The sequence below is a fragment of the Pholcus phalangioides genome, unplaced genomic scaffold, assembly GCF_987345545.1.
Source record: "Pholcus phalangioides strain wild (caught in Gottingen) unplaced genomic scaffold, Ppha-v1.0 ptg000017l_1, whole genome shotgun sequence".
Taxonomy (NCBI): domain Eukaryota; kingdom Metazoa; phylum Arthropoda; class Arachnida; order Araneae; family Pholcidae; genus Pholcus; species Pholcus phalangioides.
The window spans coordinates 27,098,086-27,118,104 of NW_028301610.1; the positions used below are offsets into that span (position 1 = coordinate 27,098,086).

General features: G+C 39.5%; 1 protein-coding gene and 5 non-coding genes across 7 annotated transcripts in view; all 6 read right to left on the reverse strand.

The window, feature by feature from the left end:
• LOC149072628 (N-acetylglucosamine-1-phosphodiester alpha-N-acetylglucosaminidase-like) overlaps positions 1-4,787 on the reverse strand; it is a 43,726-nt gene extending 38,939 nt beyond the window's left edge. The window contains exons 1-3 of one of the 2 annotated variants that reach the window (XM_089246250.1): positions 4,561-4,776; positions 3,442-3,818; positions 965-1,058 (exon numbers count right to left, since the gene is read on the reverse strand). In XM_089246250.1, the coding sequence (XP_089102376.1) occupies positions 965-1,058; positions 3,442-3,818; positions 4,561-4,640 (551 nt within the window). In that variant the 5' untranslated portion in view covers positions 4,641-4,776. Of the gene's footprint in view, positions 1-964; positions 1,059-3,441; positions 3,819-4,560 lie in introns of both variants that reach the window. The other variant, XM_089246249.1, reaches the window with a different exon arrangement.
• A 14,155-nt stretch (positions 4,788-18,942) lies between these two features.
• On the reverse strand, positions 18,943-19,013 carry TRNAG-CCC (transfer RNA glycine (anticodon CCC)). The gene has a single exon. It is a non-coding gene; the product is annotated as a tRNA-Gly (tRNA).
• Positions 19,014-19,181: 168 nt separating this feature from the next.
• On the reverse strand, positions 19,182-19,252 carry TRNAG-CCC (transfer RNA glycine (anticodon CCC)). The gene has a single exon. It is a non-coding gene; the product is annotated as a tRNA-Gly (tRNA).
• Positions 19,253-19,420: 168 nt separating this feature from the next.
• Positions 19,421-19,491, reverse strand: TRNAG-CCC (transfer RNA glycine (anticodon CCC)). Its single transcript has one exon. It is a non-coding gene; the product is annotated as a tRNA-Gly (tRNA).
• Positions 19,492-19,659: 168 nt separating this feature from the next.
• Positions 19,660-19,730, reverse strand: TRNAG-CCC (transfer RNA glycine (anticodon CCC)). Its single transcript has one exon. It is a non-coding gene; the product is annotated as a tRNA-Gly (tRNA).
• A 168-nt stretch (positions 19,731-19,898) lies between these two features.
• TRNAG-CCC (transfer RNA glycine (anticodon CCC)) lies at positions 19,899-19,969 on the reverse strand. The gene has a single exon. It is a non-coding gene; the product is annotated as a tRNA-Gly (tRNA).
• Positions 19,970-20,019: the final 50 nt, after the last annotated feature.

The window sequence follows — 20,019 nt, forward strand, 5'->3', positions numbered from 1 at the left end:
CATGTGTCAGAAAAAAATACTGAGGACGATGCAGAACTGGATCAAAATGACAGTGAAAATGAATCTGATTCTGACTGAAAGACATGCTGTCACATTCCTCATCTGTGTAAAGACTAATGTTTTCATAAAATTCTTATTTAGATTGTATTATATAATTCGTACATTACACTTTTATCATTTACTTTGCACTCTTATTTAATAGGAAAAATAGTTTGGAAAACAAGTGCAGCATCTCATTATCAAATCTTTTATTAAAATTTTCATAAAATTTAAAAATTCTTCACAAATCTACTGTAAACTACTTCATATGACCAAAACGCAATGTGTAAGCACAAAACTGATATTGCAGAGTTTGCATAAAATTTTTCATTGTCACTTAACTTCACACAAACCCATTTTTCTCAGAATTAGGTATGTCACATTCACAGAATACCTTTAAATCAAGATTTCACAGTAGATAATTTTTTAACTTGTAACTTACAAAGAAAAATTACTTGTACAGGGTGGTCCTAAAATAACTTTGCCAATATACGAACCCCTAGCAGCCACACAAATCAACAAATTTGGATGAAATTTGAGATTTAAATGTTTCAGAGTATACGCTAAAGATGTGAAAAAAAAATTGAAATCCCAGCGCTTGCGGTTAAGGGCAGAACAAAAAATTTTACAAATTCAAATGGCAATACCCACTTTTATGCATTGCAAAATGATCAGCATATAAAAAAGCAAATGGCAATGGAGTAGTGCCTGTAGACCCATAAATGTAGGCGCAGGATGCCTGTGAAAAGGGCACATATATCAGCAAAGTTATTTTATGACCATCTTGCATTTTGATTTATGATAAACAGAATTGTAAAGCTGCTCATACAATATTATGAGTTTATAATATGACAAATGACTGCATATAACATTTGATATATAGGCCCTATATAATTATCATATAATATATTAAAAATTATCTTACCCAGTGAAAATACTTCCATCACTTTTCAGACCGAAATGAGCATTTTGTATTCCTTTTGAATTAACAACCACGACTCCATCACTGATAACATTTCCTACACAGAGCAAGATACAGGTAAAACTTGTTAGATGCTCATAAACTGGGTGCATCAGGGTTCAAGTTCAAATATCTTTAAAACTTGTGAAAACCAAAAAATAAGAAAAAATTTTTCAAAATATTTCTTTGTAGTGAAAAATATTTTTTTTCCAGAACACCGCCAGAAAGGAAGCTGTTTCTTCAGATTGCAATAATTTTAAAATTTTAGTCAGAATCACAATCAAAGGTTGAAAATTGGTTTAGACCAGTGTTTCCCAAACTTATTCAGCCCTTCGCCACCCACCCCTGGGAAGTGACATTAAAAATCCACATTAAAAAATTGAAAGATGCAGTGAAGAATTTTCAATTTTTTTGTATCAATGTTTTCCTGCAAAAGAGTAATATAAAAAGGCTGAAACAATCATGTTCACACTCTCTGAAGCATGGGTTGGCAACCAAATTTACCTGGCAATCTGCTGCTTTATGACTTTTTCGCCTTATCAGAGATCAACTCAGATGAGACAAGAGTCCTGGCTATTTCATTGTTTTTTTGTTTTTTAATCACTAGAATACCACCAAAATTATTTTAGTTTTGTTTTTGGACACTGTTGATTTAATTGTCAATTGGATTTTTACCAATCTTATCATTTGCAATTAAATATGTTTGCAATTTAGAATCAACAATAAAGGCAAATATTGAGGGGAAAAGCCATGAATTCCTGAAGTGTTTTGACACACTATAGATGCCGTCTTCAAAGGATGAATACAACCACTATCAACGCTGACCGGGGATCCCACTTCAGGTCAAATAATCAATAAAAGGTCTCAGTTTAGAAAATAATTTCTTAAACAAAAATGATAAATTATCTGAACTATTATATCTGAATTATTATCAAGAGAAATTATCTGAAAGATGTAGATACATTTTTATTTCTTCAGTCAGTTCTTTGACAGTTTGACTAGTGGAATACCCTTGTCTTCATCTATATTGCAGTACATTTTAGATGGAGGGAGTGCAAGATATCCAGTTAAAATTATAGTATGAGAGAAGAATTGCTGTAATTTGGAAAATGTAACACTGATACCATAATTAATTTTTTTAACGTTCTTCATTCAATTCCTTCAAAAGAGCTAATCCTCCATTGCTGCACAACGCTTATGATGTATCTTCAATCTCGAAAATAAATTAAAAGGAACCTTCTCCTATGCTGCTTCAATGAGAAATGACCACCACAGCAAAATACAACAGCAAACCAGTCATATATACGCAGAAACATTGCTGCTTGTCATAACATGCAGTGCCTTGTAGGATGTGTTCCAAAAGTTGCACTCGTGCAACCTTATATACAAATACAAAGGCCACAACAGACAGAATGCCCAACAAGGTGGCTGAAAAAAGATGCCCATCAAAATATAGATGTCAAATATATATCTAAACTATATCAAAACTTGAACAGTACAGTGCTGGTCTATGAATAAATTTACAATCAGTAGAATATCAGAAATTAATTCTTTCATAACGGGTTGCAGGCATAGGCGGAGATAGACTTGGAAGTCTGGGGGGGGGGCACAGTCATTATTGCTGGTGGGGACATGATGATGATGTCAATTCATATATACATTTATACATTTGATCAGTCGACTCCACCTTTGATGCTGGCAATGCCCCCCCCCCCCATGCCCTGTATCTCCGCCCATGGTTGCAGGATTTTTGGATCACTCTGTATACTATATAGGCCTATATACATAGTATATATTTTTAAATATTAGAATTCCATACATCTTTTAAAGTAGAAAATATTGAAAGAAGAGCATGAATTCTCACAATTTGCAAAAAAGAATTACAGATGACAACTGATGAACCTAAATTATAACATTCAATGTTGTTAAGGTATTGGTTAGGCTTGCAGTGCAAATTATTTACATGAATTTTACGTTGATAGAGTATTATTTTTGCACTGCATAGATGCAGATGTGAAAAATAGTTTGGTAAACAAAAATAGTTCGATTACGTATATCCAGGGCTCGATTTTGACTTCAGTGGACCCTAGGCAAAGCAGAAATTAGTAAGGTTTCCACTGCAACTGAGATGAAAGATATTTGGTTAGTCAACGAATAAGTTAAATGTTTAGATCTTGAGGACCCAAAAATCATGTGGTATGCAGCAAATGTCCCACTTGCCCATGTGGATATCATGTTCTGCCTGCATAATAATGCAATGCAAAACAATTTTAACATCCCAGAATTTTTTGTGAAGGGCCGCCATCAGTATTGGTATTATTTACAATGATATTAAACAACAGCATTTGATTTTTACTGAGTGAATTGGCCTCAACAAGGTTCGACTGTATTTTAAATGCAGTGAAATATATATATATATATATATATAGAACTCGGCTCACCATGACACTCCCCATTTCTTGTGTTGAAATAACCAGCATTAATGGCTAAAATGCAATCTTTTTGCCTGGCTGTTTCAAATACTGTCTGCCTCAAGTTTAACTTGCAACCTCCAGGTTGATTGGGCTCCAACACAGACAATGTTTGTACAGGGTTTGATATAACTGCATAATGACCTCGTACAACTTTCGATGCTCCTAAATCGGTGTTCCAAACTTGAACAAATCTCTTCATTTTATACAAAGGTGAATCATCACCATTATTGTTAGAATGAGCAGGAAATATTTCATGAGGTTGAGTTCCCGATTGTTGTTTTTGACACTCATGTATTGCACCATAACTCAACACAGATCCATGCTGGCCATTATAAGGAGTTAGGCTATTTAAGAAATTGAAAAACAAAAAGTTCAAGCTATAATAGTAAAAAAAAACAATGGATTATCAACTGCAAAATGTGATATCATAATTTAAAAAAATGGAAATTTTAGAATATTTCCCCAAATTAATTTTTTTTAAAAATCTATCATTGAATAGAATGAAAATCAAACATGAAAATTAGAATAAAAATTATGCTTCTACTTAAACCAGGGGTTCTCAGCCTATGGGTCAATAGTTTCGGAGATGGGTTGTTTAAATTTACTATCATACAGTGGGCTCTTGATCTATGGGTTGCACCCTAAACTTGATTCGAAAGGGATTCCCAGATGTGGGTCGTAAAAATCCATTTACAGCCAGGGATTCTTGAGCTATGGGTCCCGACCCAAACTTGATTCACAGGGGCTTCCGAGATGGGTCGTACAAATACACTTAGTCCCAGTGACGTCTTAACGCATGGGCCCACCCGGGCACGGCCCGGGGGCCTCAAGAGAAGAGGGGCCTCACAAAAATGAGATTCGGTTGAAATTTTCTAGAATTCACCTGGTAGGGCCTCAGAAAAACCACTTGGCCCGGGGGCCCATGATGCTCTTAAGACGGTCCTGCTATAAATGCACTTATTGCGTCACTGGTTTCACCAGTTTCGAAAAACAAACAAACAGGGGTCATAAAGCTGATTTTTTTTGTCACGGCTCGAAAAGGTTAAGAACCCCTCACTTATTAAACACTGTCAAATGCATACTCACTCAGAGCCAAGCACAGATACGAAAATGGATAAAACGGATATTAATTTATTTGAGTGCAATATTAATATGTTTAGGTGCATATTAACTTTAATATAATCAAGTGTATCTTAATTTTTCAATGCATTCGAATGCATATTGTATTTATTCTTTAACTATGTTATAAATATCGCTCGAAATCCTTAACATCACGATCACTGCTAGCGCATTTCAGACTAAATTAGCGCGGTTGTGTTTATATAAACAAACCAGAAAGGTACGATTTTAATCATATGTCTACATCACTTTCTACGATGTATTTCGTATTTCCCAATTTCCGTTACTTAATCGTAAAATTGGTTATAAAAATAAAGAATATTAATTAATAAATCAATTAATTAAATTAATACAACCTAACAGCTGAACAGTTCTGAAATATGATCGAATTTATTCAGCCGTTCAAAATTCTCTCTAAACTGTAGAGTCCGATATCAGACCGGCAGCGAAAAATGACCACGATACAATAGTCACAAAAGTGACATGTCTATGTAATTAATCAATTTGTGCGGTATGCAATCAAATAACTACCTAAAAATAAAAAAAAAGAGTTATCGTTTGTGCATGAATCTAGATCACTCTCAATTTTAAGATAGCCTAACTACACTGCTGGCCACCCAAATTGCAACACCAAGAAAGACAAGAGATATCGCAACAATATTTATTTTGTAGATAACATGTTGACCAAGCATCAAATGATTAAATTTATAGACTTCTGTGAAGTGTGGTTCCTGCCAAAATCAGTAGCCAGAGTAGCCGCCATTGTTGGAGATCACCGCTGCCACACGCCTCGGCATTGATTCAAAGAGACTTTGGATGTGTTCTTGGGGTACAGCAGACCAAGCAGCTTCCACGCGTTGCCAAAGTTGATCTGGTGTGGCAGCTGGGGATGTAATCTGGGTCAATCGTTGAGCAACCATGGACCACATGTTTTCTATCGGCGAAAGATCCGGAGAGCGAGCTGGCCAGGGAAGCAATTCAATCTGGCGATTGACGAAGAACCTTTGGACAATGCGTGCCACCTGTGGTCGCGCATTATCCTGTTGAAATATGGCTGTGGGCAAGCTCTGAAGGTAAGGAAGGACAACTGGCTCCAACGCCTCGGTGATGTAGCGCTGGCTTTTTAAAGTACCGGCAATGCGTACTAAAGGAGTGCGAGAGTGATATCCAATACCGCCCCATACCATAATACCCGGTGCAGGACCAGTGTGGCGGTGCATAACGCAGCTGTTCAGCATCCTCTCTCCACGGTGTCTCCAGACTCGAATCCGACCATCGTGGTGTTGCAGACAGAAGCGTGACTCGTCAGTAAAGACAATTTCATTCCATTGTGCCGTCCACATCCTTCTTTCATCGCACCATTGGCGGCGGAGACGTCTGTGGTTCTGCGTCAAGGGTAGACGAAGCAATGGACGTCTTGCGGACAGACCACTCTGCTGTAAACGGCGTCGAATGGTACGCGCAGACACTGGATGATGCGGTACAGACTGAATGTGCTGTGCTGTGGTTCGTGATGTGGCTGAGCGATCCGTCACTGCCATACGCACAATACGCCTGTCATCACGTGAAGTGGTGCACTGAGGTGGATGCGATCGAACACGTCGGTCCGTCGTACCCTCCTGCATCCAACGATCACATATCCGCATTACAGTTGTTTGGTTTCGTCCAACACGACTACCGATTTCCCTGAAAGATAATCCACAATCTCGGTAGGCCACTATCCTTCCTCTGTCGAACTCGGATACAGCGATCAAAAGATGATCGCTGTTTTCTACGAGGCATAATTGATCGTTTTTTTGAAAAAACCACAAGAAAAACACAATTGCCGTACTTCAAATCGTCGAAATCTCCAAGCCTAAAATAGCGCTTTGAAGTGGCGCCACAGGTGCGCGTGATGAGCGTCTGCGCTGAAATTCTAATCATTTGCATATCTCACCTCCGCTAATGCATGTTGTAAATTTCATATTATTTGCATGCTTCCTTCAGGGTGTTGCATTTACGGTGGCCAGCAGTGTATTTGATAACTGTATCACTATGCCCTCATGCTTTTATAGTCTACAGCCAAAGCCTCCTGGATAGAGACGGGTTTGCTACAGTCCAATTCAACCTTATTGACTCCTTAACACGTGCTCCAAAGCCTTTTCATACATTTTGTTGTTACTTTATTTACCGTCGAATTTTTAAAATAAACTGTTGAATCTCATTTTCAAGTAATGAGCTCTTTGCATTTATTTAAAAAAAAAAATTAAAGTGTTAAATCTTATTTTTATTTGATTTATATGAGGTATGTGCTATCAACATACACGGTTCAGGTACCTAGGGCGGGGACCTTAACAAATACCTTCTATGACCCTATTATAGATTCCATGTGCAACTAAATGAACAAAACATTATTAGCAGATAATGTATCATCCATTCATAGGATGCCCCCCCCCCATGACCTGGCTCTTGTAGGTGCCCTGGGTTTTACCATTGGTACAATGTTAATTTTGTCCATGGCTTTCACATGGAATTCTGACAAGATTCCAGCTGAAGGACCTGGGATGAATCTCACTGGAATCCATGCGAGGGTGTCCACCTTGGGGATCCTGGTTTAATTTATTGGTTCAGTCCTTGAAAATAAACTTTATTCATGGTGATACCGTTGGAGGGATTGACAGGTTTCCGAAAGGAATCTGATCGATACTTGCTGCCATAGGCAGTGATACACTTGGAAGTCTGGGGGGGGGGGTGCCACGATGATGATGTCAATTGATATATGCATATATATAAGGGGTGATCAAATGAAAAGGTACGAAACGACACGGTAGGTACAAATGTAGACTTTATACAAAATATACACCATAGGCCTGAGCACAACGATCCCACTGATGAACAAGCCGCAGGATTCCTTGTTCCCAGAATTCCCGCGGCTGTGACGAGACCCAGTCCTTCACAGCGTCCTTGAGTACGTCGTCCGAGTTGAAGCGCTTCCCTTTCAGGTGTTTCTTCAGTGGACCAAACACATGGAAATCGCAGGGCGACATGTCCGGACTGTAGGGCGGATGGTCCAACAGCTCCCACTTGAACTTGGCCAGTTCCATGTGTATGACTTTGGAGACGTGTGGACGCGCGTTATCATGGAGCAGAACCACACCCTTCGTGAGTAGCCCCGGTCTTTTGTTCTTGATGGACCTGCGTAGGCGTCGGAGTGTCTCACAGTACACATCGGAGTTAATGGTTTTTCTGTGCTTGAGGAATTCCACAAGTAGCGGACCTTGAACGTCGAAAAAGATGGTGAGCAACACCTTGCCTGCTGACGGCACGGCTTTGAACTTTTTAGGGGGAGGTGACGACGCATGCTTCCACTGCATGCTGTCCCGCTTTGTCTCTGGCTCGTAGTGATGGCACCAGGTCTCATCACCTGTGACGATCCGCTCCATGAAAGCGGGGTCTTCCTGATACCGAAACAGATGTTGCAGTGCTAGCCCCATACGCAGTTACTTTTGCTGGTCGGTGAGCTGCTTCGGAACCCAAGCGGCACACACCTTCCGATATTGCAACCTGTCGTGAACAATTGCCCACACGGTTCTCATCATTTTTTGTTTTTTTATACGCTATAAATTCACCATAGAAGCCCGTGAAAAGTATGTTTTGGGGACCCGCGAAAGATCACAGGATGTGGGAGGGCGGGGTATGGTGTTGCCAACAGCCAAGAAATTTTCCAACTAGATTAGTCTTAAACAACCACAATGAATTTCGGCAATTATTTGGATGACCTCGTATGTCTCGTATTTTCCCGTAATGTTATAATAGACTACTAGTACACAGGGCTGTTGAATATTCTTTACTTGTTAAGTAGGAGAAGTAAATCCTTCGATTGCTTCTTCATGAGGACTTAGAGGAATTAAGAGAGACTAGGAGTTGAGGCTAATACATAAGGTCCAATTTCCACCTTCTCGTGGTGCAGCCAGTAAATAGCCATGTTCAGGGCCGTCTTAAGAGTATCATGGGCCCCCGGACTAATTGATTTTTCTGAGGCCCTACCAAACAACTTCTCGAAAATTTCCATTTTTGTATGGTACCCGGGTGGGCCCATGCCTTAAGACGGCACCGGCCATATTGAACACGTGGTGAACAGACGCGGATGGGCTTCCTTCAACCCGCAGTGGCCAGCGTGGAGGGCTATGACTAAAAAACCCTCTAAAAATCACGAGCTCTGTGAATAAAACAAGATAAGGCCCTCAGTTCCCCAGCAGTCCAAGTGTCCCTGATTATTGCAGCCATCAGCAAGACATGAAGAGGTGCTAAGAATCTCTGGGTTGAACCAGGCTGCCATAGGATGACCTTGGCCACGTATAACGGGCGATCTCTTTCAACAGACAATCGTTGACAGGATTTCGAAGAACTGGAAAGAATAAATTGGGACATCTTAGGCATCTGTGACGTAAGAAGAAAAGAAGGACAAAATAGAACTTGCCAATGGACATGTATTTTACTACAGAGGAACAGATAATGGAAGAACTAGTAGAGTAGGATTTCCCATTCATAAAACATGGAAAAATCACATCGTTGAGTTAGATAGCACATCTGATAGAGCTGCAAAGTTGCGGGGAATCGAACCCACGTCCTCTCTCTTGCCGGGAGAGTGCCGTAGAGATAGGGCGTGGGTTCGATTCCCCGCAAGGGCAGTCGAATTTTCTCTTTCCTAAATATATTTTCGTATCAGCCAGCTGTTAAAAACCTTTGTATGGATAGCAGAGAGTGACATCCTCCTCGGATAAGTCGCCATGTGGTGGCAGTGCCAGCAATTATGAGCTTTGGCCTGAATTAAGTCCGACCGTCCACGTACGGCCCCGTTCAGTGCACACGAGCTCCAAGAAAAAAAATTAAGATATTCGTTGCCTTTGTAGTCTAGTGGGCTAGGGCGCGCACCCGGCAACAGAGAGGACGTGGGTCCAATTCCTCGCAAGGGCAGTAGAATTTTCTCTTTCCTAAATATATTTTCGCATCAGCCACCTGTTAAAAACCTTCGTATTACAGTATATTTATTCCTCAAGAAAGCAAAAAGCATCTGCTCTTTCTTACTGTTGCTATTATAACTCCATTCCAGGAAAACTAAAATTCATTAATAGACTCTGAAAAAAAGATTGTATTTGTTTGATTTCTATGTAAAGAAACCAACTGTTTATATTTTATAAAATCAGATACTCATCCAATTGCATTAATGTTGAGAGTACATCGCTTCAGTCTTTAAATAAGGTAATACTTTGAAAATTCGTCTAGTGATTGTAGGATTCATACTGTGCACACATAAATTTTGGCTAAAAATTTCATAAATACAGTATATTAATTATGACTAAGGCCAGTATTACACTATAAAAGTTTTCTAAAAGTCCTTTTATAAAACTTGAAAAATTCAACCAATAAGCTTATTGGTTGAATTTGCTCGAATGTAACCTATGAGCTTTATTGGTTGGATTTTTTGTTTTATAAAAGGGATTTTATCAAACTTTTATAGTGTAATACCGACCTAAGAGAAAGGTTTTTGATAGCTCAAAAACTATTTTTTTTTTCAAGAGATATTGCCAGGGAGAAGAACCGTCCAGTAGTTCTGAAGAAGAGTTCTACAAACGTTTGGAAATGGTTAATGCCAAAACATCAACCAATGGAAAGTCTCGGTAAATGGTGTTTCGAAAATGAAACGAATTTCACGTTTTGCTGACTCGCACTTTTTTATGCACGATATTTTGTTATCGTTTAATTATGCTTGATCATTATTTATCAAGTATATTATCATTGTGCTTGATTGTTAAAAATGCCTAACAAATTTGTTAATTTGTTATTAAAAAAAATTTATACTTATGTCCCACTATAGAAAAATAATGAATAAAATTCAATCTTAAATCACAAGAATGCTCGCATATCAATTATTAAGTAGTTTACATCTAAGTGTAGACTGATTCCAAAAAAAAAAAACTTTCTATAGACAGTAAAACGTATAGGATACCCCAAGAATTCGTGAATACTTTCAAAATTCACAAAAATTCGTATATTTTCATGTAATAAAAGTTTCAATGAAAAAAATGATTCGAACTTTCTAATCCATTTGTTCTTCCGATTCTTAAAGCTCTACATTAAACGTCAAGTCATCATACGGCGTAGCATCTACGTTTTCATCTTCTCAACTGTGCTATTATTGCTGTCTTAAATTTCAAAGATGTCGTCTCTAGTTCCGTCCATTGTGCTGTTGACACAACACTTTTGAAAGGATTTGATGATGATTTCCGTGGAAACAGAATTACACGTCTCGGGAACCCACTGGTACACTTGGTCAATGTCGGGTATCTTTAAGGCACCGCTTTGTATTGTTTCTTTAACTTCGGAACTCATCCACTCGGCCATATATAAATTCCTTAAATAATCTTTAAAAAGCCTTGTTGATAATCACATCTAAAGGCTATAAAATCGGCGTTAGTCCACCGTGTATCAAAGCCAACGATATTTTTATTTATTTTTTGATTTGGCTCTAACATCATCGGTTCTGTTGGGCTAAAATTTAACTACAAAATAATGTTACTAATCACCCTACTGATTAGTAACGCATCTACATGTATATTACAAAAATTACACAACTAATTACACTACTGATGACGCCATCTATAGCAGTCCAATGACGTCGCGAATCTTCAAGCTAGCCGTGTGGAGGTCACGTAGCTATATGATTTGAGAAAGTGTGGGGGTCAATATTTTCTCCTCAAAAAACTGACCCGTGTATAAGCCGAAACCCTCAAATAAAGGAACAAAATTTTCAACAAAAAAAAACTCGGCTTATAGGAGTACGTAGAATTTTCTCGAGGGTGTTTCAGATTTTTTCCTTCTGAGGGGGTTACGTTTTTTCCTGCAAAATAACACCATAATTTTGGCTCAAGGGCCTCCCTTTGCGTATGCCAATGTATACATGAGTATATACGGTAACTTTCGCAAACCAATATATATACTAATGTCTTTAATTTTTTGAATTTTGAAACTACTTACGAATTTATGGGACACGCTGTATACATAAATGCACTCTACGCATTTTAAAATATGATTAGAATGGATACATTTATTCTCTCAGCAGATTGGGTCATAGTTAAACTGGAACTATTCAAGCTATTCAAAGCTTGATTTAATATCCGAAATGGCACAAAATTTCGTATGAAAACTAATAAAAGCCTATGGGGGAAAGGATTGTGTCTGTGACGTTTTAGAAACTGCCTTACCTGCATAGCACTTTTAGGTGAGATGCTCCATCTTGCATGAAAGTCATCTGGTTCAGACGTTGCCTTTGTCGAAGTTGCGGAGTGACGATACACTGTTCAGCATTTTACAGAGGCGTATTTACAGGAGAGGGGGCTAAGCGGTCGAAAGCCCAGAGCAACAAAGTTCAGTAATTGGTGGTCAAGAACACATAAATTAGATCGGGAGAATGACGGCAAAATTTGAATTACTCCCAGGTGACAAAGCCATAAATCCAGCTCTGAAATTTTGTTATACAGTAAAACCCCTCTTAACGGTCACCCCTCTTTTAACGAGAAATAATACTTTCCTTTTGTATAATAAAAATATGCATTTCAAACTCTTGACACACACGGTCAGCCTTCTTTTTAAGGAAGATTTTTCTTGTTCTACCGGTTTCCGCAAAAGAGAGGTTTTACTGTACATGTGTTTGTTAACAAAACAAAAAAAAAGAGACTAGGGATTAACGTTTCCCCGGTTTTTCTCAATCCCGCAAAAGCGAGAATTGGAATCCTCAATCGCGGCACCCCGAGAATTTCCCGGGATTCGTTTATCGTAAACATGAGCAATTCAAGTAAATTTAAAAGCATTTAACCCTTTAAGCTGCATTGACGAGATATCTCGTCTTCATAAACGCCTCTTATTTTATCACTGACAAGCCTAGATATTTTGTGAAGTTGATTTCTCAATGGAAAGCTTTTACTTAAACTTCTTAGTTTGCACCTGGTGGAAATTGGAAGGAAGCCTACTTCATTAAAAAAGATGGCATTTTGAAGGGAGGTTTAGTGGTTTTTGGAGTTTTTCTCCCTTTCGGAGTAATTTCAATATTTGTAGAATAATCCTTCTAACAATTTGAGCTAGGCAGTTTTTATTTATTTTTCAAGAAAAAATTCATTGAATCACTTTTGAAACAAAGATTTGCAGTTGCGAAAAGGCTTCACGTCCTGCACTTACAACAACGTTTCAGTGGTGGACTTTGTCGGGTTCGTTTTTGAAGAATGATTTAATTAACTTTTAACAGTAAACATTAAATATTAATACTCACTTGCAGCGAGCATTTCAAGTTGCCTCCCGAGTCCACTCTAAAGCTGCGCTCATAGTGGAGCGAATACGCGTACGAGCTACAAGAATTGCGACTAGGAAGAAAAAAATGCATAGGGGTGGAGGAAGAGATGTCCGCACATAGTAAAGAAGGATAGAGAAAATGATCGGAGGGGTTCTGAAATGTAAGGGTGTGATGACGATCCCTCTTCAGAAGAGGGAAGGAAAAAAAGGAGAAACGGACCAATCAGCAGATAGTAAAAATCAGCAGATCGATTTGAAAACAAACAGGTTTGTTCAAGTCGCGCACCTCGTTGAGTAGGCTCTCTATTTCCTTGGCCTCATTTCTCGAGTACGAGCAGTGTAAAAAAACAATACAATTGTTTTCGTCGCTATTCTCTATTATACATTCCCGTATCTCTTAGTAACCGCACCATGTGCTTGGCCCAATTAAAAAAAACACCAGAGGCTTTTTTCCTCTTCTCCATCGAGAGCCTTTCTTCCTCCCAACCACGTTTTTAATCCCATCATGCCTGTTCCTGATTGCGCAAACTTTACAGACTTGTCAACCCTTTACGCGGCATAGAAATATAAATACAACGCCACAACAGGCAAAATGCCCAACGAGGTGGCATAGCAGCAATCATTGAACACCTTTGAAAATGCCATAATAATAAGGGTTAATAAGTAAGTGAATACACACCTACATATGAATGATAGAAGTTGTGGTAGGCTGTGCCATAGACCGGCCACAAGTTTTAACGTGAATACGTTTTTTGTGCCTTGAATCGCGTGGTAGGGTCATTATCCTCGGCTTTATCTATGGAAAAGCTAACAAATGATACCAATTTCGTCTATTTTCGTTGAGAACTGCTCGACATACAGCGAAAAACAATTTGTTACGAATCAGGGCAGCGGGCCTGGTGCCTAAACGGAAAGAGATATTAAAACCGAAATAATATCATTGGATTTGTCTTTGCAATGTGCATCTGACGATACCATAGCTTTTGACTTGCATTGCGCACAGTAGCGTATTTACAGGGAGGGGGGGGGGGGCTTAGTGGGCTATTGCCGATTGCGGCAAGTGCAGAGGGGCGGTAAATTTGGGGAGTGAGTGGCCAAGAAAATTTGTAGAATGGAAGAAGGGCGTAATCGGACGATATCATTGCTTTTGGCTTGCGTTGCATATTTTTTTTTTATATATCATCAACCATTTTCAATCCACTGCTAGATGAAGGTCTCCTCGAAATTACTCTGTCTGATGCTTTTGCCATCCAGTTGACTCCAGCCACTTTTCGGATCTCGTCCATCTTACGCACTATGGGGGAACCAATCCAGAATACTTGTGGTTGTGGTCCATCTGTTGTCCTGTCTTCTTGCACTATGTCCAGCCCATTTCCATTTTAAGCGTTTTATTCTTTCCATGATATCATACACCTTTATGTGGCTTCTTATGCGAGTAATTAGTTTTCTGTCTCTTCTTGTGATGCCTAACATACATCTTTCCATGCTCCTTTGTGTAGTCTGTAGCCTTTGTATCGTCTTGCTTGTGAGTGTCCATGCTTTAGCTCCATAAGTCAGTGCTGGTAGCACACACTGGTTAAACACTTTTCTTTTCAGGCATAATGGCATGTGGTTTAATTACACAGTTTTTGACAAAAGTGCTCCATCCGATCCTGTTTATTTCATTAATGATTCTGTTGTTGTCCATGCTATAATTTCTTGTCCCAGGTATACATAGCTTTCTACTTCTTCGATCTCTGTGTTGTTGAATAATATCATCATCTTCAAAGCAAAGGAGTTGAATGTAACTTTGGTCTTTTGCAGATTCATTTCCAAACCCACCTGAATACTTGTCTTTGCCATTTCTTGTATCATTTCTTCTAGTTCGTCTGAATTACTGTTGATAACAAGGCTGATAATGGAGATATAGCAGAAAACAATTTATTACTAATCAGGGTAGTGGACCCGGTGCCTGGACGGAAAGAAATATTTAAATCGGAGTGATATCAATGGATTTGTCTGCAATGTGCATCTAACAATACCATTATTTTGACTTGCGCTGCGTACAGTGGCGGCGTATTTACAGAGGGGTTAGCGGGCAGCAAGCTCAGAGGGGTGGTAAATTTGAGGAGTGAGTGGCCAAGAAAATTTGTAGAATGGGAGAAGGGCGGCAAAATTTGTATAAATCTCAATAAATCCACCTCTGCCCAGACAGCAAGGAACTAGGCTAGTGAACGACCAAAAGAGTGGCCTATAGTTTTTCAAGCACGTGAGAAAGCAAAAGAGTGATTTAGAGCTTTAGCAAGCATGTGAATCACAAAAGAGTGACGTACAGAGCAAGGATACCAGATCAGTGAGTGACGTAGAGTGTGTGCAAGCATGTGAATGACCAAATAATTGACCTAGAGAGGGTGAAAGTATGTGAATGACCAAAAGAATTACCCAGAGCGTGCGCAAGTTCGTGAGTGACCAAAACAGTGTGCAAGTACGCCGGCGACAAAAACAGTGTGCAAGCATGTGAGTGACCAGAACGATGTGCGAGAATATGAATGACTAAAAAAGAGTAACTTACACATCGTGTGAGCATGGGAGTGACAAAAAGAGTGACTTGGAGACACTTAGAGTGACTTATTGAGTGATCTACAGCATGCGCAAGCATGTGAATGTCCAAAAGAGTGACGTAGAGCAGCCATCTTATACCTGTCGCTCGTGAGAACCATGATGGTCTTTGACTCACCAAGAGTGCTCAATGCTCGTGTCCTATTTCGTGCGAGCACTTGATATAGGCTTCAATTAATCACCCTGTATAAATTGCAATTATGCAGATTTCAGGCATAAGTACGTCAAAGTTGTCGTAAGGGGTGCTCTTCGTCCGATGTGATGGCCATTAGCAGTGTTCGTGACTCGAGAAAGGTTGAGGACCCCTGAACTAGAGCATATGTAAACGTGTAAATGATAAAAGAAGTGACTCATAAAGCAAGGAACTATGCAGGTGAGCAACCAAAAGAGTGACCTAGAACGTGTGCAAGTTCGCGAGTGACAAAAAAGTATGCAAGCATGACCAAAACAGTGTTAGCAAGATCATATGACTTTACTCCAGATTCCCACTGTCTGACAAATTACTGGAAATTTCTTCAACATTACATTATGTCTGGGTTGGTCAATGCTAAAATAAGGGGGGCAAGAGATTGTCGAGATATCTCGTCAATGCAGCCTAAATGGTTAATTATACTGTGTAATCTCGGTTCCGGAAATCTATTTTTATCATATGAATTCTGAATTTCATGAATTTCCACCCTATCTGGAATTTCTTTTCCAATGAATTCTGAATTTTCATCATTTCTGGAATTCCCAATTTTCATCAATTCTTAAACTATTTCTTTTATTTATTCTGAATAAAATTCATCTATTTTAAAAGTATTTTTTTTTTCATTTATTCTAAATTTTCATGGGTGTGCTGGAATTATTTCTTGCATTTATTCTGAATTTTCCTTTTTTAAATTTCCGATTCCCCTCACTCACAAAAGAAAAAAAAATCGGGAATAGGGGGGTCCCCACACTATTGTTTTCTCACCCAGGCCCACGTCTGGTGAGAGCGGCCTTACTTAGGCATATCTATTTGAGTACAGAAATGTTTTCTGTTTCAACCTTATTTTTCTTCCGGTATCCCGAGAAATGAATTCGGATTCCTGGGAAATTTCCCGGTTGCGTTTTAGGTGCGGGTTCCCAGGAGAAAAACCCTAGACTAGTCATGTTGGAGAAGTATTCTGAAAAAATTAAGGTCGAATATGGAATATTTGATCTCAAGTTACACCAAACAGTGATTTTTTGGTGGATATGTTACTGCCAAAGTCCGAAATCGGCCAATTCGCGACGGGGCCGACCAGTTTGGGCAATGATCACCGGCCACTCTACGAAGTCCGATATCAAAAGACATGATTCGGGATCAAGTTGGCGTATATATTTTCTCGTGATAATTATGTCCACCTTAGTTATGGCAACCCATCAAAACGCAGTCACGATGCGGTAATCATTTTTTCTCCAAAATTTGGCAGAAAAGACTTTTATAGTTTTTCTCTCAAATCTCACTTTTTTCCCTCTCGTCACTAGAGCTAATCCAATACAGCTGCTACACACAGACATGTATCACACATTGCCGATGAAAAAAAATGGATTTGGCTCCTACCGGGCCGTCTTGCATCTGCACATCGAGCTTTGGCCAGGGATCTCCAGCCACTTCGCGAAATGGCCCGCCAAAGTGCGGATCATTTCTGCAATTCGGACTTTAGCCAAAACTCTTGGCCGATTCGCGAAGTTGCCGGCCCCGTCGCGAATTGGACGCATTTCGGGCTTTAGCAGAAACAGATATGGACCAGTGTTTCCCAACGTTTTTCTTGTCTCGCACCTCCAGTGCGATTCGTGTTACCTTCCCGCAATTCCTTGTGTTATGTGTTGGCTATTTGATACAAAATTCATATTTTTTGGAGCTAATTACATTAATTGTTCTTAAATTACTGTGAAAATTCTAAACTTGAAGCAATATAAAATTAATTTATTAATTTAACTCTTATTTAATTGATTAATTTTAATTTAGCAATATAAAATTAATTTATAAAATACACACAGTTGTATTATATCAAAAAACAAAATTGAAATTAGAGATGTGGTTCATTAACTTGGTGAGGGAGGGAGATCATAAACGAGGGGAGCATCATCAGAAAGCATTGCGCTTTTTCTATTTTGGGATGTCATTAAAATCCGTGTTTTCATTGGTCAGTTGCATCAGGGTCTACCGCAGGATTAAGACGCACGTTTCAAATATTGTGCGACCCATTTTTGCGAGCGAAAGTTAAAAAAATGCGGTGTTAAAAAGTAGATATGATTTGTATTGTTTAAAGATATGAAAAATGGACTTTTTTTCAATTCAATCTTCTTTAATAACCAATATGAACATGCTATAACTTTTTTTCCATCTCGCACCCCCAAAAAGGCTTTCCCGCAGCCCTGATTGGGAACCACTGATATAGACCATGATTTCCCAAACTTTTTGTTCCATCGCCCCCTCTTCATATTTTCTTTCATCTCATCGCTCCCAAATCAATCCAACCAATAGGATCCTATATTAGATCCAAAGTTTCTACCATCCCCTCCCCTTTAACCCAGGGGCGATATTGCCCACTTTGGGAAACACTGATATATACACGGTAGAACTGAAACTTTAGTCTAAAGTTTCTGCCATGATTCTGAACGTGAGGAGCACGCCCCTTGGATGGGGGGGTGGGGGATATTATTTTAAGGGGGCGATTTGATTTGTAATTGGGACAATTGGAAATTATAACAATTCATATTGGATTACAAAACAATTTCTCAGACTTACTCATTATTCTCACTACGATCACATATACTAACCTCACTTGGTGATCTATCAGACGAACGTATTATCTCGGCTCACTCGTGGTTCCTCCCGGAATCGTAGTATTCCGCGGCATACCGTTGTTGTTAATATGTCAATTCACCTCCCGTGGCGGTGATATTTTCTCTCAAGTCATTTTTTTAATCTTCCGATATTTTTAACAAACTTGATCATATTAACTCTTTATCATGCTTCACATTGCTGCACGCGATATCTCTTCATTCTCTCCAAGAGAGTTATGGATGTGAAAATGAGCCATGCCCAAAATCTACATATCCTCTTACCTCGTACTTATGCGTATAAATGACAACAATGGAAAGAAATAGAAGATTACGTTTTATAGAACCGATACGGGCTACGTACCAAGAATCACTACACGTACTGTAGAAATAAAATAAGAAACCATTAGAAAATAATCATGATGTTCGAAAATCAGTGTGCTTGATAATTCGCGTTTCGTCACACTTTGCTTTCATCTTGTCACACATTTTTGTTCAATCGACATCGATTTTCAAACCTCGATTCGATTACAGATCACCGAGAGAGTTCGAGGTGAATCAACATAAAATCAAGAGTAAATATCAACTGTAACCAATTGATTCATAAACGATAAAGGTAATACATCGAAATGATGCATCGTCCGGGAATCGAACCCGGGTCGCCCGCTTGGGAGGCGAGCATTCTACCACTGAACCACCGATGCGCAATGGCCGCCTAGCGTCTTCAACCCGCATGGGTCGTTATCCGTTTGAAACAAATTTGTCAAATACAGATCACCGAGAGAGTTCGACGTGAATCAAAATAAAACCAAGAATTAATATCCACTCTAACCAATTGATTCATAAACGATACAGGTAATATACCGAAGCGATGCATCGACCGGGAATCGAACCCGAGTCACCCGCTTGGGAGGCGAGCATTCTACCACTGAACCACCGATGCGCCATGGCCGCCTAGCGTCTTCAACCCGCATGGGTCGTTATCCGTTTGAAACAAATTTGTCAAATACAGATCACCGAGAGAGTTCGACGTGAATCAAAATAAAACCAAGAATTAATATCCACTCTAACCAATTGATTCATAAACGATACAGGTAACATACCGAAGCGAAGCATCGACCGGGAATCGAACCCGGGTCGCCCGCTTGGGAGGCGAGCATTCTACCACTGAACCACCGATGCGCCATGGCCGCCTAGCGTCTTCAACCCGCATGGGTCGTTATCGGTTTGAAACAAATTTGTCAAATACAGATCACCGAGAGAGTTCGACGTGAATCAAAATAAAACCAAGAATTAATATCCACTCTAACCAATTGATTCATAAACAATACAGGTAACATACCGAAGCGATGCATCGACCGGGAATCGAACCCGGGTCGCCCGCTTGGGAGGCGAGCATTCTACCACTGAACCACCGATGCGCAATGGCCGCCTAGCGTCTTCAACCCGCATGGGTCGTTATCCGTTTGAAACAAATTTGTCAAATACAGATCACCGAGAGAGTTCGACGTGAATCAAAATAAAACCAAGAATTAATATCCACTCTAACCAATTGATTCATAAACGATACAGGTAATATACCGAAGCGATGCATCGACCGGGAATCGAACCCGAGTCACCCGCTTGGGAGGCGAGCATTCTACCACTGAACCACCGATGCGCCATGGCCGCCTAGCGTCTTCAACCCGCATGGGTCGTTATCCGTTTGAA